Raw genomic sequence first — 26,491 nt, forward strand, 5'->3', positions numbered from 1 at the left:
AAACTATTCGATACTATTTTTTTGACCATCTATCCTATACTTTCTTGTTACAATCTGAATTTAGTTATAGGGTGGCTTATTGTGCCCGCAAACCAAACCCTATAAAAGAAAGTTTCCTCTCCCTCTCCTTAAAACCATGGTTCAAAGGGGAGAATTGTCCAATCCTATATAAACCCTTTCACCGAGTTCATGACTTCTGATGTATGACTCCAAGTTGGGTTCATAAAGCACAACTTGCACATAAATCGCTGACAAATATTTTTTAAAAAATAAACATACATATAAACCGTACTAGTGTTTACATCCTCACCAAAAAGTTGGTCAAAAGAAAAAACTTCACTAAAAATAATTACGGGAGGTTTTGACTGTTTTGGGAAATACAAACTGAAGTAGAAGGTAAATTGATCATGGTTTGTAGGCTTTTTCGTTCAAATCCGTGATTTGTGAAGATATTTTGTAAATTGAACGCTTCCTCCATTGTTCCTTCTCATCATGACCATTGTTCTTTATCTCCTCATTGATTTCATCCATCCACTTCATTTCTAATTCCATGTATGCCTAATATGTTTGGTCTATACCTATATATGCTACGTTGCTAGTAACATATAATATTCACAATCTTATGTTACATTTGAAAGTGTTGGGTCATCACGAGAACAACTTCACAAGTGAGTTGGACGCCACACTCCAATGTGGATGATCCCCCAATTGTCCCATCGTGATGACCCAACAGTGGTATCAGAGCCGATGATTCGACGAAGGGTTGAACTGACTCCATGTATCGAAAGTCATCATGACAAAGGTGATCAGGCGGCGGGTCCCGTTGAGCAGTGTGGCTAATAGCGGTACAAGTATATGGATGAAGAAGCTTCCACTTGAGGGGGAACATATCCTAGAATGGATGGACTCACACTTGAGGGGGAGATTGTTATGGCAAGTGTGAGTGTTAAGTCACACATTTCTTAGAAAGTGGAGGTTGAACACTTTATAAGTGAGAGGATCCATAAACCTAACACCTTAAGATTTTGGGTAAGAGTGTGGTGTCCAACTCATTTGTGAAGTTGTTCTTGAACCCAATATGAATGATCCCCGACTGCCTTCTCATGATGACCCAACATAAAGCAAAGATAAAATATTCACTTCATAAGCAGTAAAACTATCAATGTCTAATTGGAATCTTCGCTTTATATTACTTTACCAAAGAGATGTTTTCTCTTCCCACCCCCGTGAATCTTTTATCCCCCTGAATTTCCAATTTTGCCATTGAAAACAAATTTCGGTTTCTAAAAACCGAAATTTACTCTGAACTTGCACTAGTAAAAATTCGGTTTCTGCGAACCGAATATTTTTGCAAGGGCAAAATTGGAATATTGGGGGTATAAAAGATTCACGTGAGGTGGGAAGAGAAAACATCTACCAAAGAAAATGTTAAAATTGGAATGATCTTTTTTAACAGGAAATTAAATAGCTTTTATATATCCCATCCCAATTCCTTCCATACTTCTTTACGGTACCTTATCATCTGGATGAAGAAAAGAATATTTGATTAAGCCTCTCATTAACTACCTTATTGAACAAGTCGTTTTTTTTTCATCTAATAATTTTATTTTATTTTTTAAAAAAAGGAATATGGAAAGGGTGGTCATTTAATTTTATTTTTCCATCTAATAATTTTAGTTTTTTTGCATCGTTTGATTGTTCTAGGATTGAAATTGAAGATGATGATGTTAGAAACCGAAATTTGTTTTCAAGATAAAAAAAACTTCGGTTTCTACGAACCGAAGTTTTTTCAAGGGCAAAATTGGAAATTCAGGGGATAAAAGATTCACAGGGGATGGGAAGAGAAAACATCTCTTTTTTGTCCATGTATCCTATACTTTCTTGTTACAATCTGATTTTAGTTATAGGGTGGCTTATTTGGTTGCTTCAATCCATTTGTCCCACACACTAAGTATTATTGGTGAGGTTTTCGGTTCGAATTCACAACATTTACCAAAGATAATATTAAAATTGGATTAATCTTCTTTTAACAGGAAATTAAATAACTACTTTCGGAAAACTAAGTTAATTAACTTAATGCAAAGAAAAGAACTATTATCATAGCTTTTATATATTCCATCAATTCCTTCCATACTTTTTTACGGTACCTTATCATCTGGATGAAGAAAAGAATATCTGATTAAACCTCTCATTAACTACCTTATTGAACAAGTCGTTTTTTTCATCTAATAATTTTATTTTATTTTTACATCTAATAATTTTAGTTTTTTGCATATCATTTGATTGTTCTGGGATTGAAATTGAAGATGATGATTTTAGGTTGAAGATGGTCTCACATTACTACCTGATCCATATTTCCTTTTTTTTAAAAAAAAATTAGATGGAAAAAATAAGTTGATGTGGCGGATGAGTCACTTAAGTGACTTGTCGCATCGGTGTTAACTTTGTCCTTTTACAAAAAGGATAAAGATAGAGGGCTAGAAGTGCTATTTTGAAACATAAGGGACCAAATCACAATTTTTTGAAACTTAGGGGGTGTGTTGAATTGAGATTTCATGTATATGTTTTAGAATTGAAATAAGGATTTTAAGATTAAATATCTTACGAGAAAATGAAGAATTTATGGAGTTTGTAGTTTGAAGAAGGTGAGAAGAGTTCTCCAATGATGATTTTCGACCCTGTATCTTATGGTTGCAGTGGTCAGCAGGTCCTATATAGGATTGTTAGTATCCGATAAACTATCCGATACTATATTTTTTTGACCATCTATCCTATACTTTCTTGTTACAATCTGAATTTAGTTATAGGGTGGCTTATTGTGCCCGCAAACCAAACCCTATAAAAGAAAGTTTCCTCTCCCTCTCCTTAAAACCATGGTTCAAAGGGGAGAATTGTCCAATCCTATATAAACCCTTTCACCGAGTTCATGACTTCTGATGTATGACTCCAAGTTGGGTTCATAAAGCACAACTTGCACATAAATCGCTGACAAATATTTTTTAAAAAATAAACATACATATAAACCGTACTAGTGTTTACATCTTCACCAAAAAGTTGGTCAACAGAAAAAACTTCACTAAAAATAATTACGGGAGGTTTTGACTGTTTTGGGAAATACAAACTGAAGTAGAAGGTAAATTGATCATGGTTTGTAGGCTTTTTCGTTCAAATCCGTGATTTGTGAAGATATTTTGTAAATTGAATGCTTCCTCCATTGTTCCTTCTCATCATGACCATTGTTCTTTATCTCCTCATTGATTTCATCCATCCACTTCATTTCTAATTCCATATATGCCTAATATGTTTGGTCTATACCTATATATGCTACGTTGCTAGTAACATATAATATTCACAATCTTATCTTACATTTGAAAGTGTTGGGTCATCACGAGAACAACTTCACAAGTGAGTTGGACGCCACACTCCAATGTGGATGATCCCCCAGTTGTTCCCTCGTGATGACCCAACAGTAGTATCAGAGCCGATGGTTCGACGAAGGGTTGAATTGAGTCCATGTATCAAAAGTCATCATGACAAAGGTGATCAGGCGGCGGGTCCCATTGAGCAGTGTGGCTAATAGCAGTACAAGTGTATGGATGAAGAAGCTTCCACTTGAGGGGGAACATATCCTAGAATGGATGGACTCACACTTGAGGGGGAGATTGTTATGGCAAGTGTGAGTGTTAAGTCACACATTTCTTAGAAAGTGGAGGTTGAACACTTTATAAGTGAGAGGATCCATAAACCTAACACCTTAAGATTTTGGGTAAGAGTGTGGTGTCCAACTCATTTGTGAAGTTGTTCTTGAACCCAATATGAATGATCCCCGACTGCCTTCTCATGATGACCCAACATAAAGCAAAGATAAAATATTCACTTCATAGGCAGTAAAACTATCAATGTCTAATTGGAATCTTCGCTTTATATTACTTTACCAAAGAGATGTTTTCTCTACCCACCCCCTGTGAATCTTTTATCCCCTGAATTTCCAATTTTGCCCTTGAAAAAACTTCGGTTCGTAGAAACCGAAGTTTTTTTTTGCCTTGAAAACAAATTTCGGTTTCTAAAAACCGAAATTTACTCTGAACTTGCACTAGTAAAAATTCGGTTTCTGCGAACCGAATATTTTTACAAGGGCAAAATTGGAATATTGGGGGTATAAAAGATTCACGTGAGTTGAGAAGACAAAACATCTACCAAAGAAAATATTAAAATTGGAATGATCTTTTTTAACAGGAAATTAAATAGCTTTTATATATCCCATCCCAATTCCTTCCATACTTCTTTACGGTACCTTATCATCTGGATGAAGAAAAGAATATTTGATTAAGCCTCTCATTAACTACCTTATTGAATAAGTCGTTTTTTTTTCATCTAATAATTTTATTTTATTTTTTAAAAAAAGGAATATGGAAAGGGTGGTCATTTAATTTTATTTTTCCATCTAATAATTTTAGTTTTTTTGCATCATTTGATTGTTCTAGGATTGAAATTGAAGATGATGATGTTAGAAACCGAAATTTGTTTTCAAGGCAAAAAAAACTTCGGTTTCTACGAACCGAAATTTTTTCAAGGGCAAAATTGGAAATTCAGGGGGATAAAAGATTCACGGGGATGGGAAGAGAAAACATCTCTTTTTTGTCCATGTATCCTATACTTTCTTGTTACAATCTGATTTTAGTTATAGGGTGGCTTATTGTGCCCCCAACCAAATCCTATAAAAGAAAGTTTCCTCTCCCTCTCCTTAAAACCGGCACAAGTTAATATGCATAAGGTCAATCTTATGTACGGTGCATAAGTTAATCACAACCATTCGATCATAGACATTTTGATGACACATGTTATCATCTCAAAATCTCAAACTAAGTAAGTTTCGAATTAAAAGTCAAACTAAGTAAGTTTTGAATTGATTCATGTTCCAAATCATGTCCTCAAGTTTTCCCAACCATTTATTTTGGTTATTTCGCTCAAATAAGTGTTTTCAATTGTTTTAGGTTTTAAAGATTGAATCGTTTTTTTAAAATCTATACCTCCACTGTGAAATCTAAGAATGGATTCATGATCAGCGTTAAATTTCGAGTAAAATGGTATACCCACTCGTAATTTTCGGTTGAGATTTAGTGTTGTTGTTGTTGTGGTCGTGAAGGTTTTTTGAAGCTTTCATGGATTCCCTTCATGTTCTTCACGAGGAAGAAGAAGGTGGAGGTTGAAGACGATGACGTGGCGACGCGTCATTGGCTCCCTCCAATTTTAAGTCATGACCGTTAGATTATTATAAAACGATCCAAAGGCTCAGATCTATTTTGATTTGTTAAATTCTAGCCATCTGATGGATCAGAAAGCCGGCATCTGAGATCTATATCACGCGCCATGGACTGGCGCCGCACTGAAACGTTTCTTCCTTTCTACTTTTTTTTTTTTGAAAATGGACTGGGCTTGGGCCTGGACTTCTGTATTTGTTTTCTGCACCCCACTGACTTACGTTCTGCACCCCCTCTACTTGCTTAATTTTTATGTTTTTATTTTTAGCTTAATCAAATAAGTGCTTACTCGAACAAGTGCTTTTATAAGCACTTGAGTCCAGGGAAACATGGCAAGAAGAGCATATCTTGTTGCTGAAATTTAAGGATTCAAAAAAATCTATTTTACCCTCATAGTCAATATTAATGAATTAACATATTGAAACCATTTAACAAGACTAATGGTTTCAGTATATAACATTAGTCAATATTAATGGGTTAACAAAACTGAAACCGTTTAACAAGACTAATAATTTCAGTGTATAACTTATTGAAACCATTTAACAAGATTAATGGTTTCAGTGTATAACATTAGTCAATATTAATGGGTTAACAAAACTGAAACCATTTAACAAGACTGATGGTTTCAGTGTATAACTTATTGAAACAATTTAACAAGACTAATAGTTTCAATGTATAACGTTAGTCAATATTAATGGGTTAACAAAACTGAAACCGTTTAACAATATTAATGAGTTAACAAAACGGAAACCATTTAAAAGACTAATGATTTCAGTGTATAACTTATTGAAACCATTTAACAAGATTAATGGTTTCAGTGTATAACATTACTCAATATTAATGGGTTAACTAAACTGAAAGCATTTAACAAGACTAATGATTTCAGTGTATAACTTATTGAAACCATTTAACAAGACTAATGGTTTCAGTGTATAACATTAGTCAATATTAATGGGTTAACAAAACCGAAACCGTTTAACAATATTAATGGGTTAACAAAACGGAAACCATTTAAAAGACTAATTGTTTCAGTGTATAACATATTGAAACCATTTAACAAGACTATTTTTTTTCACCATTTTTGTGAAAAATTGAAAGTCATTCAAACACCATAAACCTTTAATTTCTTTCATCCAAAAGCTTCCAAACACTTCCAGAAATCGAAATATACCAAGAAACACGAAAAAAAACCAATAGAAAAGCATACCCAAAGTTCAAAAATAGTTAAGAGAAAACTTATTTGGTTAGCTCGATTTAAAGACAAACTAAGTAAGTTTCGAATTGATTCATGTTCCAAATCATGTCCTGAAGCTTTTCCAACCGTTTATTTTGCTTATTTTGGTTATATACTGAAACCATTAGTCTTGTTAATTGGTTTCAAGATGTTATACACTGAAACCATTTGTCTAGTTAAATGGTTTCATACTGTTATACACTGAAACCATTATTCTAGTTAAATGGTTTCTCATAGCGTTATACACTGAAACCATTAGTCTTGTTATTGGGTTTCAAGATGTTATACACTGAAACCATTAGTCTATTTAAATGGTTTCATAACGTTAGACACTGAAACCATTATTTTAGTTAATTGGTTTCATATGAGCATTAGTGCCAAGATGTTATACACTGAAACCATTGTTATTAAGTAAAACATCACATAACCATTAACCATTTTACAAAACCATGCTACATAAAGCAAAAAATCATATAAAGCAATTAGGGTTAGTTTAGTTGAGAACAATTTGGATAGTATGCATGAGATATTGGATTCGATCATTTTTTTATTGTAAAGAAAAAAATCCATATATATATGTAATTAATGTATGAGATTTTTATTTATATTGTGATTATGATTGATAAAACGTAAAATTAAATTGTATGTTTGACAAGTATGCTTTATATATACATGAACCATTGGTTATTATTTTGGGCTTCGAGGGGGTGTATGACGAAAATTAATTAAAAATAGATTCTTATAATATATACTTCAAAGGAACAAAAGTTATTATTTAATTGGAAACGGGGGGCGCGCTAGAAATTTGGGAGGGTGCGCTAGAAGTTTGGAGGAGGAAAAAAAATTGGGGGCGCGCTAGAAATCTGGGGGAGGAAAAAAAATTGGGGGGGCTCACAAGAAATCTAGGGAGAAAAAGGAAAAAAAAAACTGAGGGGTGCACTAAGCAAATGGGGGGCGCGCAAGTAATGTGGTAGTATATGGGGGGCGCGCGAGTAATGAATTGCCTAATTTTGGACTTGGACTGACTTTTGGTGTAGGAAGCAAATATGTTGGGTGTAGGAAGCAAATTTATGCATGGTACATAAGTTTTGGCTTATGCATCATAACCACACCCCTTAAAACCATGGTTCAAATGGGAGAATTGTCCAATCCTATATAAACTCTCTCATCGAGTTCATGACTTTTATGTATGACTCCAAGTTGGGTTCATAAAACCCAACTCCCACATATAAATCGCTGACAAATATTTTTTTAAATAATATATACATATAAACCGTCCTAGTGTTTAAATCTTGAATTTAATTGATATGCACCGACGGTGTAAAATAATTTTACACTGTCAACCAATACCAACCATGTTTTCCGCCACATCACCCCACTCCACCCCACTTTCTTGATATGACATGGCAAAATAATGGTTGTTTATTGGATGATTGTGCAAAATTATTTTACACCGTCGGTGCATATCAATTAAACTCTTAAATCTTCACTAAAAAGTTGGTCAAAAGAAAAAACTTCACTAAAAATAATTACAGGAGGTTTTGACTGTTTTGGGAAATACAAACTGAAGTAGAAGGTAAAAACCTATGAAACACAGACTCGTCACTGATTTGTAATCATGTGTGTCAGAGTTGTGTTGGTGTCGGACAGTGATACATGTCCGACACACATAATCTGAGGAGTGTTTGTATTTCATAGGTAAAAAAACTCCCCAAGTGCAATGTTTTATATACAATGTACAAACCTTTTGTTGTAAAGTTTTAACAAACACCATTAAATTGGGTATAGAGAACCATCATCTCACTGACAATAGATTTATGATAGTTTGATTTTCATAGGAAGTATCATCATCATCATCATCACAATCTTGGGTTGGTGGTGAAAGTCTCATAAGAGCCACAACTGCAGATCTCATACTTGGGCGTAGTAACGGATTGTCTCGTGTACATGCTCTCCCAAGTTCAGCCATCTGCAATTCAAATATTCACAACCTTAAGTTCTGTCAAATGACAAAATCTAGCTAGTGCCAAATTTTGAGAGAAAAGTTTCATATTGTTTTCCCACCTTGAGAACATCTTCAATTAGATAGTTTTCTTTAAGCCTAGGATCCACAAGTTTGCGAAGACCTTCTAAAGGATCAATTTGATTAAGTGCTTCTCCAAACTGCAATACAAAACAAGTCAAGGGTAACTACATAACTACTATCATACTAACATTTGACTATGAAAAAAAGCAAGAATTGAGTGTTTTCTAAGTAACTATAATCGATTTAGTTGGATTAAGGGGTGTCTAAATTCTAGACCTACCAAGGCTACAAGACCCTTTGATTCAGCAACAGTTTCACCTGTCCTTAGAACAGCATTCTTTGCAGAAATAAGTTCAAAAAGAACAACTCCAAAAGCATATACATCTATTTTCGGAGAAATATCGCCATATTGAGCATACCTGCAAAAACAATGCAGCTAATTAATAATCTAAGATCTATGCACTGCATACAAATTCAATACATAGTGAAAACGGATCATACTCTGGTGGCATGTATCCGAAAGTTCCAACAAGACGAGTGTGAAGTGTAGAGCTTCCAACTTCAATAAGTTTGGTTAAGCCAAAATCTGCAACCTTTCCGCGCAAGTTTTTGTCTATCAATATATTTGCTGATTTTACATCACGATGGATATACACAGGCACAGTGTGCTCATGAATGTATTCAAGGCCTCTTGCTGAATCTAGAGCAATTTGAACTCTACTTGACCATGGTAATGGTTCTTTACCTGGAATTATTTCATCATCTTTAATAACTGTTTGACAATACTGTAAGATCACAGAAAAATATAAGCAGTTTTTTTCTGCTGATTCTACCTATTCCGTGCAAATAATGACCCAAGTTTCCATTGTCAATATGTTCGTATACAAGGAAAAGTGATCCCTCAACGCAATATCCAATCAAACGTACCTACGTTGTTCATAAAAATGTAGGGTTACAACTCGCAAAGAACATGTGTTAAGACCTTCAACTCACAAAGAAATTCAAGTGATGGTATACCAGATTCAAGTGATGAACATGTGTTAAGACCTTCAACTCACAAAGAAATTCTGTCGACGCTTGTACGTCCATCTTCTTAATTGCTGTTTTCTGCATAGAATAAATTATATGAGAGAAAAAGAATGAAAAACAGAAACATACTTTTTCACCCTTAAGAACATTATGCATTAGTAAATAATGGTTAATCATGTTATAGAAGTGAAGATATAGATTCAGTTTCTTAATTACCTCGCCTCTAAGTTCTGCATAATAAACAGCTCCAAATCCACCTTGACCAATTTTATGATCCAAGTTGAAGTTATTTGTAGCTTTGGCTAGTTCTTGATATGAAAACTCTGTTGACTTTGCCACCATAATACCTGTAAGGCCAGTAGCACTACCAGTGCCACTGGAAGTTTCATATTCTCCACTACCTGAGTTGAAAAAAAAATAAAAAACAGGTTAAGAACATGTCATAAGCTATTTTCATTAGGTCTATCGAATCCTGATACAAGAGTTTACATCATATATAATATCAAATAAGTAGTTAATAAGAATTTAGAAAGAATCTGAATATGAAAAATATATACCATTACCATCTTGAGTTGAAAGCTTCATAGAAATTCGAGGAAGTTTATCTTTCTCTTCTTCCTTCTTCTTAATGTATCTAACATATATACAGATAACAAATAATACAAACCCAAATATTCCTGCTATAGATATACCAACCGCTGCGCCCTTAGCAAGACCTGCGTATATATAGAACGAGGCATTAACCGTTTTTACTTTCTCATATTTTTTGTGCCAAAAATAATCATCATAATATGAACTCAAAAGGCCAAACCTATTCTGCAAGAAGGAAAAAGAAAATGAAAGTTAGCAAGATTGAACCAAACATGGAGTAATATTTAATTATTTCTATATAGAATTCAACATGAAAAGTCAGATAATCAAAGTTACTTACCTAGGATATAAGGGAACATAATCTCCATTTTGATCTGCAAAATTGAAATAGACAAAAAACTTTGAGCAAATTCATTGAAGAAGAATAAAAGAGTAGTTTAACCATTGAATATACTCTAGTTGAAACCAAATGGTTGGACTCAAGTGATTATAAAAATTCATATATCTCATTTATACAAATATTTTTCTATCTGAACCACCAACTTCATTGAAAGTTTTATGATAAAATTTATGTATAACCTGCCAACTTTTTTATTCCAGACCTATCCAAGTTACACCAGGTGTGAGCGAAAGATCCAACTATTTGAACCAACCGTAGTGGACACAGTAATTTAGCTTTTGACTATACTTTAACCGATATATTTATACTAAATACTTTCGAACAAAAAAAATCGAAAGAAACTAAGAATATACATACCTCTTCCTGGAATGAACACAATCCCACTCTCTTTGCTGAAATCGACACCAGGATTGTAATTCTGTAACAACCCTTCATCAAGTTTAGACTCATTAGCAATCTTCTTAAGAGTATCACCAGTTCTAAGTGGATATGTAATAAACAAGCCATAATCTTTTGAAACTTGGCTATTCCCACAAGAACAATTGACAGTGACATTAACCTTAGCCTTAGCAGGTATATGATTTGGATCATAACTATTGAACTTTTTCAAAAGCTCAACAGTTGTTAAACTTACATAATAAGTATTTGCAATCAAATCATAAGTATCGCCTTCTTTCGCTGTGTATTCAAACACATGACCAAGAAATTCACCTCCAATACATTCACATGGGAATGGAATATTGATTCTAAAAAATGAAAAAATATTACCATGATTGGTTACTAAGACTTTATTGTATTTATTTAAAATATCAGAAGAATTTGTAACAATCTTTGATTGCATAAAGTTTTTTACACTTGGAAGTTCAACTAAAGGTAAGACATAGTAAGAAGCTAAAGCTATATCACACCCTTTCACACACTTTGATTCAACTTTGAAAAAAACACATTCAACAAATAGAAAGACCAATAGTAACACATTTTTTAGTTTCATATTTGGTCAATAAGAAAGAGAGAAAATCAAAATGGCTTCTGAATGAAAGGAAGAAGCTGAAAAAGAAATTAACTCAAATTTTCTTTTTTGAAAGTAATGTCACACTTTGTAGCTCTTATATTTATATATTATATGGCTATATTTAATGGACTATTGAATTTTTTTTGTATATGGAGATTGGCTTGACTCAACCCTCAATTGTTTTGTGAATGTAATCGTATAATATATAGTATATATAAATTGATATGCACACGATTTTGCTCAATTATATGATCAGAAGAGACATGCGTGATTGGATATGTTTGACTGTTTCGAAGAGAAAGTGGAGGGAACAATATAACGGTTGGCTACAATGAGTTGACATGTCATTTATTCATTCATGGACTCCATAAAAGAAAATTTTAGGGTACATATGAAAAATTTCAATATACCAGTATATTAGATTATTAAATTATTAAGTAAATATATATTCTTTCGAAAGAAATTATTTTGGATCATTTTGTATAAGACAAAATTTGTTTAATAGTTCAAACTTTGTCCTGTGTTGTTATGTCGAAATTGAATAATCTCCAGCACTGCCCCTTCTGCTATCTATTCTGCCTCTAATCCAACGTTTGAGTGATTTTAAAGGGAAGAAATAAAATTAATAAATGGTTTTTAATATAGAACAAAGGGTGAGATTTGAGTCGCACAAACTACAGGAAAGAATCTGCAATAGAGGATCCAGATCTTGTTACGTCTTGTAATGTTTAGTTTAGTACTTACATTTTTTTTTTGCCATTAACCCTCTGGTTTTCAGGAGAAGGTGGCCTCACTAATCCAGAGAATCGAACTCGGGTTTTCTTGAACTATCCGTCTTAGAAGTAGGTCATTTACCATTTGAGCTCAATGTCTTGGTTATTTACTTCGTTTGTTCCTTCTTAAGTGTCGTTTTTTTTACCATTGTGTATTATTCACATAATCTACTTTGACCACAAATTTTTATTCATATATAAAACTAAATGTTAACATATATGATTTTGTTCAATTGGTCCGGACAAATATTTTTAAAGTGTAAAAATTTCGTAACTTTTTATAATAAATAATTAAAGATATTAATGATCAAAATTGTGCATTGACATGTATGCAATAGTTAAAAGTGACACTACTGAGGCCCTCTAGTTTTGACCCAACTTCTCCTTATTTTCTACTTCTTTACTTTATTTCTCTAATTCTTTTAAGGAGAAATAGGGTCAAATACAATTTTCTACTTCTCTATTTCTTTTAAGGAGAAGTAGAAAAGTAGAAAATAAGTAGGGTCAAACGAGCCTTAAAATAATATGGAGGGAGTACCATTTAAAATATTGAAAACTCTTAATAAAAAAAAATAATTGAAAACTCGACAATAATTTTCTACAATTTTAAATAATTATAATTTAGAAATTTTTATTAAAAATCTATTAAAAAGCACAACACTTGATGTTGATATGCCAATCACTTTGTTTACTTATTAGGCAACAAGTTGGATGTCAATTAATTTGGGTGTATTATGAAGAATATTTTGTGACATCCAAAGAGATTGAAAATGTTAGGATTTGTTTGTTTAATACTTTGCATTCGTAATGGCAACCCTGTCGGTAGCTATGCAACCACTTTACAATGTCTCATATAATTCAAACAAACACCATAATTTCCATTTTTAATTATAAGCCACGTCTTTATAGATGGATTCATTGACTTCACTATAATAAAAATCAAAATTGAATACCAGTTGCAAATTTCTGTTTAATTTTATATTCATTTTTAAATTGTGTATATAACATAATTAGTGGCAAATGATGACTTTTTGTTTGTAGATATTCGATTCCTCACACTACCAGAAATAATATCTTAAGCAGATTTTTTCTAGTGTCAATAATATCTTATCTCTTGATAAGTTAATTTCATTTTAGGTGTTTTATTTTTTAAGATAATAATTAGCTGAGTTGAGTTTCTTTTACTTAAACACTTTTATTACTAGTAGTTAGTGGATTGTTAGATGAGCTGAAATCCAATAAATAAGAGTATATTTGTGGAAAAAATTAATAAATATTGTCTTAATAGACAAATAATCCGAGATATTGAAAATTTGCAAAATAGACACTTATAATGAGTCAGAGGAAAGTACACATAGACACATATGCCCCAAGAGAATGGTAGATTATCTTTATAATTTGTTGCTTTTCTGTGGATTTTGATCAAAAAAGCAAATTCAATGGAAAATACTAATTGGTCGGAAAAACAAAAAAAAAAAACTAATTAATCGGTGACTAGTATTTTTTTTTTTGACACAAGAAAATAACGATATTTATTCATTCCAATAATTGATAGAGTACATCAGATTCAAGTACAAATTTAACATAGTTAAAAACAAAAAGATGAATTTGCGAACAAACTCACAACATCCAAGTTAATAGTATACAACGGCAAAATGCCTACAAATAATATGATAAAATTAAAGTCACCGGAATGTCCATGCTTCCGGATCTGCAACGATGATGTCTAAATCATTGATTGAATCTGCAATTGATTGAAGTTGGTCTTCAATATGAACTAAACGAACGGACAAACAAATGTCGTCCCAATGATGACGAACAACACAACCCGCACTCAGACGAAGATATCACAACAAAAGAAAGAAAAATTAAAAGACTTAATATATGTGAAAATCACTTATTTAGATTAAAAACAAGAAAAAAGACGCAGAGGGGTGATTTTAGGTAAAAAAATGACCTAAAACCACCCCTTAGAGGTGATTTTAGGTAAAAAAATGACCTAAAACCACCCCTTAGAGGTGAAGGAAGAAGAAAACTCAAAAGAAAAATATTAGGGCCGGCGGAGGAAGGCTAGAGCGTGAGTGGATGGGTGTTTAAACGTTGACTAGTACTTAAAAAGCAGAAGAAATTCTAACTACATTCGACGATACTATTCATAAGTAAAAATTTACGATCTTTTTGTCTTTATGGCTAATGCAGAGTAATCTGACTGACTGAATGCCGATTCAATGCAAGCTACGTTTTTAAACTTCGTGTCTTCAAGTTGAAATTGAACTTGTAATTAAAAAGCGAAAGTATTTTTTTTAGAAAATGGAAAACTAACTTGAGAAAACTTGAGTATCCATGGTTGTTAGGATTGTCCCATAATCAACAATAGTGATGTTTTGCACTTCAATTTTTGCCTAAAAACTTCATATATTCAATATTAGGAAAAAAAATATTGCCTTTTAAAAAACAAACAAACTTGTACTAGTATATTTCATTAAAAAAAAAACTTACAAATTTAGTGTTTACTACTTCACAAAAAATAATTACACCATGTCTTCTTGAGATCTAGGACATTCTCAATTTTTGGGAAATGAAATTTGAACACAAAACAAAATGTTCATCTGACTGAGAGTATATTTATGAGAGATTGATTTTCATAGGAAGTGTCATAATAACAATCTTCAGTTGGTGATGAAAGTGTCATAAGAGCAACAACTATAGATCTCATATTTGGACGTAGTAGTGGATTTTCTCTTGTACATCCTCTTGCAAGTTCAACCATCTGAAATTCAAACATATATTCACCACACCTTAACAAATTCAATCTAGTGCCAAATATAATTCAAAGACTAATTTGACGGTAAATTAAAAACAAATTAATGGAGAGAACCAGAATTAGACTTTTTTAGTAATCAAGAGTTCGACTGTGAGGTAAATAAAATCTGATCAAGAATTGTTCCCATCAGAAATCGAATTCTTGTTCTTCTGAACTATTCATCCTAGAGAGAACTCATTAACCATTTGAAAGTCTTTTTTGTCTATTCGCAAATTTCAACGGTGTAAATGAGAAGCTATAATTTTTTCTTCAATTTATTTTTATAAAATAACATTCAAATTTTCTTTAATTATATTTCACTATTTAAAAATAACATTCAAATTTCTTCTTAAGAGAAATGAGTCCCACCTTTAGAACAGAATCAATTGGATAGTTCTCTTTAAGCCTAGGATCCACCAATTTGCGAATACCTTCTAAAGGATCAATCTGATTAAGTGCTTCTTCAAACTGCATTACAGAAAAAGTTAAGCATAACTTCGTAACAAACTAACAGGCTAACATTTAATTATAATTTTTTCGAGTATTTTCTAGGTAAAATTGATTTTGGTTAGACCTACCAAGACTACAAGACCCTTTGATTCAGCAACAGATTCACCTGTCTTTAGAATAGCATTCTTTGCAGATATAAGTTCATAAAGAACAACTCCAAAAGCATACACATCTATTTTTGGAGATACATCACCATATTGAGCATATCTGCAAAAATAAAAATCGAACGAATTTAAAAAAAATCTGTACAATCATCCAGTCATATCTCACCGTATAATACAACAAAGTGACATATGGTGAGATGTGATTGAATGTCTGTACGAATGTTTGTTGTACTATTGGTACATAAACATTAATCTCGTAATTGAATACAATACAAAATAAATCATACTCTGGTGGCATGTATCCAAAAGTTCCAACGAGACGAGTGTGAAGTGTGGAGTTTCCAACTTCAATAAGTTTGGTCAAGCCAAAATCCGCGACCTGAATTTAAAACCATTTATAGTTTAATTAATCTAAAAAAGAAAAAATAATTATAATTTTGAATGCAAATCATTAAAATCGATCAAGAAGCAACCTTTCCGCGTAAGTTTTTGTCTATCAATATATTTGCGGATTTTACATCGCGATGGATATACACAGGTACAGTGTGTTCATGAATGTATTCAAGCCCTCTTGCTGAATCTAGAGCAATTTGCACTCTACTAGACCATGGTAATGGTTCTCTACCTGAAATCGTATTACCATTGATTAATAACTTTGTGACAATATTGAAAAATCACAGAAAAATATTAGCACTTTTTTTGTTCTGATCTTACCTATACCATGCAAATATTCACCCAAGTTTCCATTGTCAATATGTTCATATACAAGAAAAAGTGATCCTTCGACGCAATATCCAATCAACCTCACCTATGTTGTTCATAAAAATGTAGGTAGATTCAGAATAAGATTTAGAATATACTTGAAACTGGTTATGTAAAAAGCAAGATAAAGATTTGAACAATGGAAAAAAAAAATTAAATGAGAAGTACCAGATTCAAGTGATGAACATGTGTTAAGACCTTCAACTCACAAAGAAATTCTGTCGATGCTTGTACGTCCATCTTCTTAATCGCTGTTTTCTGCATAGAATAAATTTTATTAGAGGAAATCCAACTCGAAAAGAGTGAAAAAAAGTGGTTATATTCTAAGTGAGGAGAAAAATGGAAACTTCCCAATTCACCCTTAAGTGCTATATAATTTACAAATCTGTTTCTTAAATTCTTGTTTTCGTAAGACTAAAAAACGAGAACAGATAATACTTGTTAGAGAAAACAGTTTTGTACGTTCGTGAGGTATCAAATCAGTGATAAAAGTTTGACATTGTAACCTCAAGAGACATAGTTCAAATCCTCTCAGGAAGAATTGTAAAATGACTACTAGTTTCTGTAATAATTTATCGGTTTTACTTTACAAATTATTGTTAATAAAACCTCACTTTTAATGGTCCATAGGTTATGGAGGTTTTGGTTGCTAATTAGTCATAAGATTAATGACAATTAATTGGGTGGTAATGGCTTGTTTATTCTTGATGGTAGAATCAAGCATATATAATAGTCTTTGGTCCCTAAGCTTACTCTCATTCCATTATTCAGAAATATATACACCATCTATATAGTTGAGAGTAAGAGCTTAGAAGACTCAAAGATTGTACATTCACAACACTATAACAATGGCTGGAGGTAATTGTTTAAGTTCCTATTTTCCGCATTTTGTTTATTGATCTTGTTGTTCTTTTGTTGTCAGGAACATAGGATCAATTGAATTAATCTTACATTTGGTATCAGAGCCTTACTGCCTCTGCCTTGTTCATTGTTCCAGTTTTTCCATTTTCGGTAAAATTTGAAGATTTCATTTTAATTTAAGTTTAAGGCATTGTTATTGCAAAATATTATGAGAAATCTTCGTTTCATTGAGTTTCTAAGCTTTCTGTTATTTGAATCAATCTAAATAGTGCCGAGAATATTAAGAATTGTTTTAAAGTTTGAGTTTTTTTTTATGTTTTGGGTATTTTGATTTAAACCTTTTTAGTCAAGATTGAAATCAAAATTATAATGGAAATCCTTTGTATAGTATTTCTAGGTTAATGATTGTTATTTTCCATGTTTTAATTGATCTGAAATTGTCGGGTTTCAATTCGGATTCGTGGGCCATAAAATCGGGTCGAACTGACCCGCTCAAGGTTGAAGATGAACAGTAGCATTTTCAAAAAAAAAAAAAAAAAAAAAAAAACGATAAATTGGGAAAGCTGGGACTTGAACCCGCGTCCCTGGTACTATAGCACCATGTTGTGACCGCCTTGGCTATGTGTTCGTTACATTCATAATACTACATCAGTAATATATATTCGCTGCATGTTATTTGAAGAAAAATAGTACAGCAAAATAGATTCAGGGACTCGAACACAAGTCCATTCAGTAAAAGGATTGGCTTCATGACCACTGCAACAGGTAACAAATTCTGTTAAATTATTGTTGTGTTGCGGTTTTATATGTTACATATTATGTTTTCTGATTAATTAAGTAATTATGCTTTATTATTTTGTAATGAGTTTATGCATAAATAAATCAAATAGATAATATTATATTTTATTAATACAACTGCATATGAGAATTTTATTATGTTTTAGTTGTACAATTGCATATGATGGTTCAATTATATTTTAATTTTGCAATTGTATATGAGGATTTTATCATCATGATATACACAAATTTATTCTCTCATATAATTCAGTTGTTATGTCTAGTGACTTTTATAATTTTAATTGATTTTGGATTAGCCACAGCACCCTTAATTAATTAAAATTATTTTCTAAGGTTTTCTTATGGTCACATAAGGAATTAGACATAACATTGTGATTAATCATATGTGGTATAGTGAATCTTATCCTACAGGAATTTTTGCTATATTTGTATGATTAATTAGGATAGAGTGTCAAATTATTTTCATAACTTACCCGCAGGAATTATGAATTGGTACATAATTTGATAGTTTTATCATAAAGTATAATTTTGGATAGAAAAACAAATTATTTTATGCACGTAAAGTATGTTGTTGTGTATGTAATTTGAAAATTCTATCGTGAAGTTTAAATAAATCTTATCACATTAAAATTTAGCCCGCAGGTAATTTTATGTTACAAGATTTATTTTGGGGTATGTTTACATTGGTAATACATACATTACAGATAATATGTATGTCTCAAAAATTTTGACATGAGTCTTTGGAATTTTTCAACTTATAAATCTATTGTTTATTCTTATATCAAACATAAAGTTTCTGAGCTCAAAGATAATTCATTCTCTCTTGTTAGTTATTGATCTAATATGACTAATGTTAATATAAACACCTGGTGGATTGATTATGGATCAACAATCCATATAGCAAACTCCTTGCAAGGTATGCAAGACTTAAGGAAGCCAGTAGGAAGTGAGTGAACTGTCCTATCAGGAAGCAGGATGGGCTCACATGTGGAGGCTATTGGAACTTGCATTTTAATTCTGAATAATGGTTTTGTTTTGAAATTAGAAAGGACCTTTTATGTACCAAGTTTCTCACGAAACTTGATTTCAGTTTCTTGACTTGTGCCTTTTGGATATTCCTTTCATTTTAAAGACACGTCATTTGAATTATTTTATAATTTGGAACGTGTGGGGAATGGTATATTGTCTTATGGTCTTTATCGTATTAATTTACAAAATGAATCCATTTATAGTTCAATGCATGTTCAAATTGGCATTAAGCGGTGTAATATTAACTAGAGTTCTTCTATGTTATGGCATCAGAGATTAGGACATATCTCCATAGAGAGAATTAAATGGCTAGTAAAATATGGGGTACCTAATACTCTAGATTTTGCTGACTTTGAAACTTGTATTGACTACATTAAGGGAAAGCAGACCAACGTTTCCAAGAAGGGTGCCAATAGAAGTTCAAGCATATTAGAAATAATTCATACATATGTTGTCCAGGTATGGATGCAGATGGTTAGAAATATTTTATCACATTCATAGATGATTACTCACGATATATGAATATTTATTTGCTTCATAATAAAAAAAAAAAAAAAAAAAAAAAAAAATGAATGAAGCATTGGATACCTTCAAAGCCTTTAAGGTAGAAGTTGAGAACCAATGTGGAAAGCAAATAAAAATTGTGAGATCATATCGGGGTGGTGAATACTATGGTAGATACACTGAATATGGACAAGCACCTGGTCCATATGCCGAGTTTCTTCAAGAACATGGGATTGTTGCCTAATATATCATGCCCGGTTCTCCGAACCAAAATGGTGTTGCAGAAAGAAGAAACCGAACTTTATTGGACGTGGTGCGGAGTATGGTTAGCAACTCTAATCTTCCTAAATCCTTGTGGAATGAAGCATTAAAGACGGGTGTGTATATTCTCAATCGGGTTCCATCCAAGGCTGTCCTAAGGACACCTTTTGAATCATTTAAAGGTTGGAAACCGATTTTGCGACATATGCACGTTTAGGGATGTTCGTCTAAGGTTAGGATTTATAACCCACAAGAGAAGAAACTAGACCCGAGGACCATTAGTGGGTATTTCATTGGATATGCCGAAAGGTCTAAAGGTTATAGATTTTATTGTCCATCTCACACAACTAGGATTGTGGAGTCAAGAAATTTAAAGTTTCTTTAAGATCACTTGATTAGTGGGAGTGATTAAATCAGGAACATAGTTTCTGTGCATGATCATATAGAGTCCCAACCTTCAGTTTCGAGTGATAGATTGATTGTTGTTCACAATATCCCTCAAGTTCAAATGGATGTTGATCAACCACCAATCATTGAGATTCCACAAAATGTTGATATTCCAATAGATCAAATTGATCATCAAATTCATGAAAATGATGAGCAATTAGTTGAACAACATAATCCATAAGAAAATGTTGATCCAACATTAAGAAGGTCTATTAGGACAAGAAAATCAGCTATTTCTAGTGATTACATTGTGTATCTACAAGAATCTGACTATAACATTGGAGTTGAGAATGATCCTAAAAACTTTTCATAAGCCATGAGTTGCAAAGAGTCAAATTTGTGGTATGATGCCATGAAAGATGAGATGAATTCCATGAAAAACAACGGTGTTTGGAATCTTGTAGAGTTACCTAATGAGATGAAGGCCATTGGTTGGAAATGGGTATTTAAAACCAAAAGGGATTCATTAGGTAACATTAAGAGATACAAGGCTAGACTCGTTGCTAAGGGATTTAATCAAAAGGAGAGAATAGATTACATAGAGACTTTTTCTCCTGTATCTAAGAAGGATTTTCTCCGTGTCATCTTGGCATTGGTTGCATATTTTGACCTTGAGTTGCACCAAATGGATGTGAAAACAGCCTTTCTTAGTGGTGGAGGAGGAGGTTTATATAAAACAACCTGAAGGTTTCTTCTCTAATGATGGTGAGCACTTGGTTTACAAGCTTAAGAAATTCATATATGATTTGAAACAAGCATCCCGTCAATGGTATCTTAAATTTATGGGATAGTTTCTTCATTTGGATTTGTTGAAAATCTCATGGATCAATGTATATACCAGAAGGTTAGTGGGAGTAAAATTTGTTTTCTTATTTTATATGTGGATGATATTTTACTTGCTACCAATGATAAAAGTTTTCTACATGAGGTGAAATAATTCCTCTCTAAAAATTTTGATATGAAAGATATGGGTGAGGCATCTTATGTCATTGACATCAAGATCCATAGAGATAGATCTCGAGGAGTTATAGGTCTATCACAAGAAACCTATATATCAATAAAGTTTTAGAGAGATTTTGGATGAAAGATTGTTCACCGAGTATGGCTCCCATTGTGAAGGGTGATAAGTTTAATTTGAGCAAATTCCCTAAGAATAATTTTGAAAGGGAACAAATGCTTAATATTCCATATGCTTCCACTGGTGGAAGCCTAATGTATGCTCAGGTTCGCGCACGACCTGACATTGCATTTGCAATCGGAATATGAAATAGATATTAGAGTAATCCATATATGGAACACTGGAAAGCTGCAAATAAAGTAACTAGGTACCTTCAAGGAACCAAAGACTACATGTTTATGCTAAACTGAAATTTTAGAGGTCAAAGGTTACTCTAATTTAGAGATTGCGGATTACGTTGACTTAAGAAAATCAGCATCCGGTTACATTTTCATGTTAGCCAGTGAAGTTGTTTCTTGAAAAAAAAAAACGTAAAGCAGACCTTGACCGTAACTTCCACAATGGAAGCTAAGTTCGTATTTTGTTAGTTTATATATTGTTTGAGACTACATCACATGGTGTATGAATGAAGAGTTTCATTTTGGGTTTAAAGTTGTAAACTCAATTTTTAGACCACTAAAGATACATAGTGACAATTCAGCTGCGGTTTTATGGCTAAGAATAACAAAAGTGAAAGTCGAATTAAGTATATCGACATTAAGTATTTAGCTGTAAGAAAACGCATTGGGGATCAAATAACTATTATTGATCATATTAGTACTGAATTGATGATTGTCGATCCTTTGACTAAAGGCATGCCCCCGTCAAAATTTAAGGATCGTGTAGAAAAATGGGATTTGGTTCCTATATTTGGTTTTCGTTTTAAGAACGATTTTGTTTTATGAAACTCTATGTATGATATTTTCTCATGTTTTAAGTTCTAAAGTGTACGTACAAATTTGATTTTGAGAAATATCGTTTAAGTTTGGAACTTGAATAAACATAAATGTTATGAGTTTATTCATTAAGTTATATTTGATTTTGGTTCCACTTTATGATTGTATACATTCAGTTTATTAATAAAACTCTTATATATTATATTATTTTCTCATATTCATGCGCACTTTAGTTTTGAGAAAATATATTTCATTTTGGACCAAGAATAAACATATGGTTTATTCATTAAGTTTTATTGTTACCAAATTAAGTATATACTTGAGTAATTAAATATGTCGTAATACATAAATGATAATACTCGCTTTTAGAGGAACTATCACTATGATTCACATGTTTGTTTCTTAAGGAAGGTACTTGTTGACTTATTTAGGCCAATTATTAGATCCTATGGACCAAGTGGGAGAATGTAATAATTTATCGGTTTTACTTTACAAATTATTGTTAATAAAACCTCACTTTTAATGGTCCATAGGTTATGGAGGTTTTGGTTGCTAATTAGTCATAAGATTAATGACAATTAATTGGGTGGTAATGGCTTGTTTATTCTTGATGGTAGAATCAAGCATATATAATAGTCTTTGGTCCCTAAGCTTACTCTCATTCCATTATTCAGAAATATATACACCATCTATATAGTTGAGAGTAAGAGCTTAGAAGACTCAAAGATTGTACATTCACAACACTATAACAATGGCTGGAGGTAATTGTTTAAGTTCCTATTTTCCGCATTTTGTTTATTGATCTTGTTGTTCTTTTGTTGTCAGGAACATAGGATCAATTGAATTAATCTTACAGTTTCATAATTACCTCGCCTCGAAGTTCTGCATAATAGACAGCTCCAAATCCACCTTGACCAATTTTATGATCCAAGCTGAAGTTATTTGTAGCTTTAGCTAGTTCTTGATACGAAAATTCTGTTGACTTTGCAACCATAATGCCTGTAAGACCAGCCGTACTACCAGTACCAGGCACACTGGATCCCGAAGTTTCATATTCTCCACTACAAGAGGCTTCACCGGCATCAGAAACAAAAATCAGCAAGCATATGATTAAACTGTTTTCATATATATAGTAAATTATTTTCATAAGCTATCATGACACTCACTCATGATAGCTTATTTTCGTAATCTTTCTCAAATACTTATAGAAATGCTTATATCATAAGATACAAAAATATACCATTACCATCTTGAGTTGAAAGTGCAATAGAAGTTTGTGGAAGTTTAACTTTTTCTTCTTCCTTCTTTTGGAAGTATTTGACATATATGCAGATAACTATTAATACAAGTCCAAATATTCCTGCTATAGTTATACCAATAGCTGCACCTTTAGCAAGACCTGTTTATATAGAACCAAATTTAAGGTCATAAGAGGCATTGACCTTTTTTACATTCTTTTTTGTGAACATGCATCAACCTAAAGTTAATCATCACAATACATTTTCAGAAATTCAAACCTGTTCTGCAAGAAGCAAAAAAGAAATGTTAGAATGCTAGCACCAAACATGAAGCAATATTAAGTTCTTGTATATGCATTCAACATGAAAGTTGATAATCAAAGTTACCTACCTAGGATATAAGGGAACATAATCTCCATTTTGATCTGCAAAGTTAAAAATAAATAAAACTTTAAGCAACTTAATTAAAGTTTATACCATATATGTGAAAGTCGTATCAATCGGGAATACCCAAGATCAAACTTTGGATACAACAATCATTAACCAGACTTTACTTACAACCCATCTGAACTTCAGATTACCAAGATTCTTTTTTTCAGAGAACCGGAGGACTAAGACTAAAAAACATTTATACCAAGTATTTCTAATAAAATCCACCAACTTCATTGAAGATTTACAATGGAATTTACATATAATCTACAAACTGCGGAATTTTAGACATACAAAAGGTCACAAACCATCTGCGCCACCGCAGTTGGCATATTATTTATCCTTCAAATATACTCTAACTGATATATTTATACCAAATACTTTTTATCAAAACATGAAAAGGCGAGTCTCGTAAGTGCAACTCGTATGGTAAAAGACTGCACAAACATTTGATATGCTAGGGTGCAGGTTTAGATCCACACATAGTATGTGTAAGTTTCTCCGCTTATTTTTTAAAAAGAAAAACATCAAAAGGTGATGAAAGAAATGGAAAACATACCTCTTCCTGGAATGAACACAATCCCACCCCCTTTGCTAAAATTGACACCAGAATTGAAACTCTGTATCAACCCTTCATCTAGTTTAGATTCATTTGCAATCTTTTGAAGAGTATCCATAGCCCTTAGTGGATAGGTAATAAACAAGCCATAATCTTTTGAAATCTGACTATTCCCACAAGAACAATTAACAGTAACATTAACTTTACCCTTAACAGGTATATGATTTGGATCATAACTATTGAACTTTTTCAAAACCTCAACAGTTGTCAAACTTGCATAATAAGTATTCGCAATCAAATCGTAAGTATCTCCTTCAGAAGAAGAATACTCAAACACATGACCGAGAAATTCGCCTCCAATACATTCACATGGGAATGGAACGTTGATTCTAAAATATGAAAATAGATTATCATTACTAAATACTATGTCTTTATTATAGCTCATTATAACTTTAGGAGAATTTTTAACAATCTTTGATTGCATAAATGTTGTTATATTTGAGAGTTGTACTAAAGGCATGATATAGTATGAAGCTAAAGCTACATCACACCCTTTCACACACTTTGATTCAACATTGAAAATAACACAATGCAGAAATAGAATCAACAATATGAACTTATTTTTGAGCTTCATTGAATCAATAAGTGAGAGAAATCAAGAAGCATAAAAAGAAATTAACTCAAATCAGAAAAAATAAAATAAAATAGATTCTTATGCAGTACAATTTTTTCTTTTTTGAAAGTAATGTCACACATTCTATAACTTTAATATTTAATACATAGGCTATTGAATTTTTAATATATAGAAAATGACTCTAACTCAACTCTCAATTTTCTATGCACACGATTTTGCACTTATGATCAGAACAGACATGCATGATTGGATATTATTGACTGTTTCAAAGAGAATGTGGAGGGAACAATGTAAGGGTTGACATGTTATTAATTCATGTACTGAAAATATCAATGAATGTTCTTTGTATAATTTATACTAAGTGCATTTAATTAAGGTCTTTGTAATTAAAGACTAAAGAGTACTCTTAAGTTTACTTTATATACAAGTTTTCACTTTGAGTCTATGTAAAAGTTGTTTGATTTTAGCATGTCAAATATAGGAAAATTTGTTTTTGGTCATTGTTTTGTTTTAGTCATAGTAAATTTTGTCCATGTTGACATTATTTCTTATATGATATCATCTATATATTTCAGGAAATTACTATGATCCACATAGTAAACAAACTATATGGGTGTGATTCGATTGACTTATTTTTCAGTTTATGCGAAATAATTTATGCCAATATATAAATTTTTATTGATGTAGCAAAGTTGGCTGTGTGTATCGAAGATGAAGTTGCGCGTCGGAAAGATAGGTTCGCGACAGGATTGTTGCAAGTTTTGCATCCTATGTCAGGAAGACTATTATTATACATTTCCGAATAGGGAATCGGCTCACGAGTCCAACTTGCTACTATGATGTGACATATGGGCTTGTTAAGCCATCCGAGTTCTTTTCAATCCCGAAAACAGCATTTAATATTTTTAGCATAATTTTAGCAATTTTTTGTTTTATTTCTATTTTGAATATTTATCACGTCAGAGTTTCAGTTTAGTATTTAAATAATTTTGTGTTGTAGTCGTAAGGACTATCTTTAATCAATTAATAAAATCCGATATTTTTTTTTTGTGTGTGAATTCCAGAGCTTTATTTCGTAGGTTTTTGTTTTACAAATTTATATTTTTGTTCTAGACTTAACGCTTGTTAATCCTTGCATTTCCAATTGCATTAGTTTTTATGTATTATTCATATTTTTAACTTTTTATGAGAGGTCATTGAAAATATGTTGACAAACATTTTTATAGGGACTAAAATTACTATTAAAATTATTTATGGACTAAATTGAAAAGGTTGCATATTTGTTATGACTAAAAAAATATTTAAGCCTTAATTATTTTTAGTTACAATAGTA

General features: G+C 32.0%; 2 protein-coding genes across 7 annotated transcripts; both read right to left on the reverse strand.

Annotated features, from left to right (window-relative positions):
* Window positions 1-7,992: 7,992 nt before the first annotated feature.
* On the reverse strand, window positions 7,993-11,686 carry LOC123921801 (lysM domain receptor-like kinase 3). Of its 4 annotated transcripts, XM_045974480.1 has the most exons (11): window positions 10,899-11,684; window positions 10,482-10,515; window positions 10,362-10,366; window positions 10,108-10,266; window positions 9,767-9,951; window positions 9,539-9,628; window positions 9,355-9,448; window positions 9,023-9,266; window positions 8,802-8,940; window positions 8,560-8,658; window positions 7,993-8,464 (listed from the first exon to the last, which is right to left on the reverse strand). In XM_045974480.1, exons 1-11 carry the CDS (start codon window positions 11,530-11,532, stop codon window positions 8,291-8,293), a joined length of 1,857 nt encoding a protein of 618 aa, XP_045830436.1. In that variant the 5' UTR covers window positions 11,533-11,684; the 3' UTR covers window positions 7,993-8,290. The 4 variants fall into 4 exon arrangements, with proteins under 4 accessions (XP_045830436.1, XP_045830435.1, XP_045830434.1 ...); XM_045974479.1 differs by lacking the exon at window positions 10,362-10,366 and having other exon boundaries at window positions 10,114-10,361; window positions 10,899-11,686; XM_045974478.1 differs by lacking the exon at window positions 10,362-10,366 and having other exon boundaries at window positions 10,108-10,361; window positions 10,899-11,686.
* A 3,189-nt stretch (window positions 11,687-14,875) lies between these two features.
* LOC123882001 (lysM domain receptor-like kinase 3) lies at window positions 14,876-25,522 on the reverse strand. 3 transcript variants are annotated; one of them, XM_045930772.1, is made up of 11 exons: window positions 24,525-24,663; window positions 23,928-23,961; window positions 23,539-23,697; window positions 23,167-23,369; window positions 16,674-16,763; window positions 16,458-16,551; window positions 16,217-16,368; window positions 16,031-16,122; window positions 15,708-15,846; window positions 15,499-15,597; window positions 14,876-15,096 (listed from the first exon to the last, which is right to left on the reverse strand). In XM_045930772.1, the coding sequence occupies exons 2-11, from the start codon at window positions 23,953-23,955 to the stop codon at window positions 14,932-14,934; spliced, it is 1,221 nt and encodes a 406-aa protein (XP_045786728.1). In that variant the 5' UTR covers window positions 23,956-23,961; window positions 24,525-24,663; the 3' UTR covers window positions 14,876-14,931. The 3 variants fall into 3 exon arrangements, with proteins under 3 accessions (XP_045786728.1, XP_045786726.1, XP_045786727.1); XM_045930770.1 differs by having other exon boundaries at window positions 14,877-15,096; window positions 23,539-23,702; window positions 24,525-25,522; XM_045930771.1 differs by having other exon boundaries at window positions 14,878-15,096; window positions 23,545-23,702; window positions 24,525-25,522.
* Between the last annotated feature and the right edge of the window lie 969 nt (window positions 25,523-26,491).

Source organism: Trifolium pratense, linkage group LG4 (assembly GCF_020283565.1).
Source record: "Trifolium pratense cultivar HEN17-A07 linkage group LG4, ARS_RC_1.1, whole genome shotgun sequence".
NCBI classification, from domain to species: Eukaryota; Viridiplantae; Streptophyta; class Magnoliopsida; order Fabales; family Fabaceae; genus Trifolium; species Trifolium pratense.

Bases quoted from the DNA above. Each gene is read 5' to 3' on its own strand.
- LOC123921801 (XM_045974478.1), bottom strand. From the start codon at position 11,532: ATGAAACTAAAAAATGTGTTACTATTGGTCTTTCTATTTGTTGAATGT. The intron at 10,516-10,898 runs GTATGTATATTC...TCAATTTTGCAG, and splicing joins TGTGTTCATTCCAGGAAGAG to ATCAAAATGGAGATTATGTT. The intron at 9,952-10,107 runs GTATATATTTTT...TTTTCAACTCAG, and splicing joins TTCAACTCAAGATGGTAATG to GTAGTGGAGAATATGAAACT.
- LOC123882001 (XM_045930770.1), bottom strand. From the start codon at position 25,158: ATGAAGCTCAAAAATAAGTTCATATTGTTGATTCTATTTCTGCATTGT. The intron at 16,123-16,216 runs GTTGCTTCTTGA...TTTTAAATTCAG, and splicing joins ACAAAAACTTACGCGGAAAG to GTCGCGGATTTTGGCTTGAC. The intron at 15,598-15,707 runs GTAGGTCTAACC...TCTGTAATGCAG, and splicing joins CAAAGGGTCTTGTAGTCTTG to TTTGAAGAAGCACTTAATCA.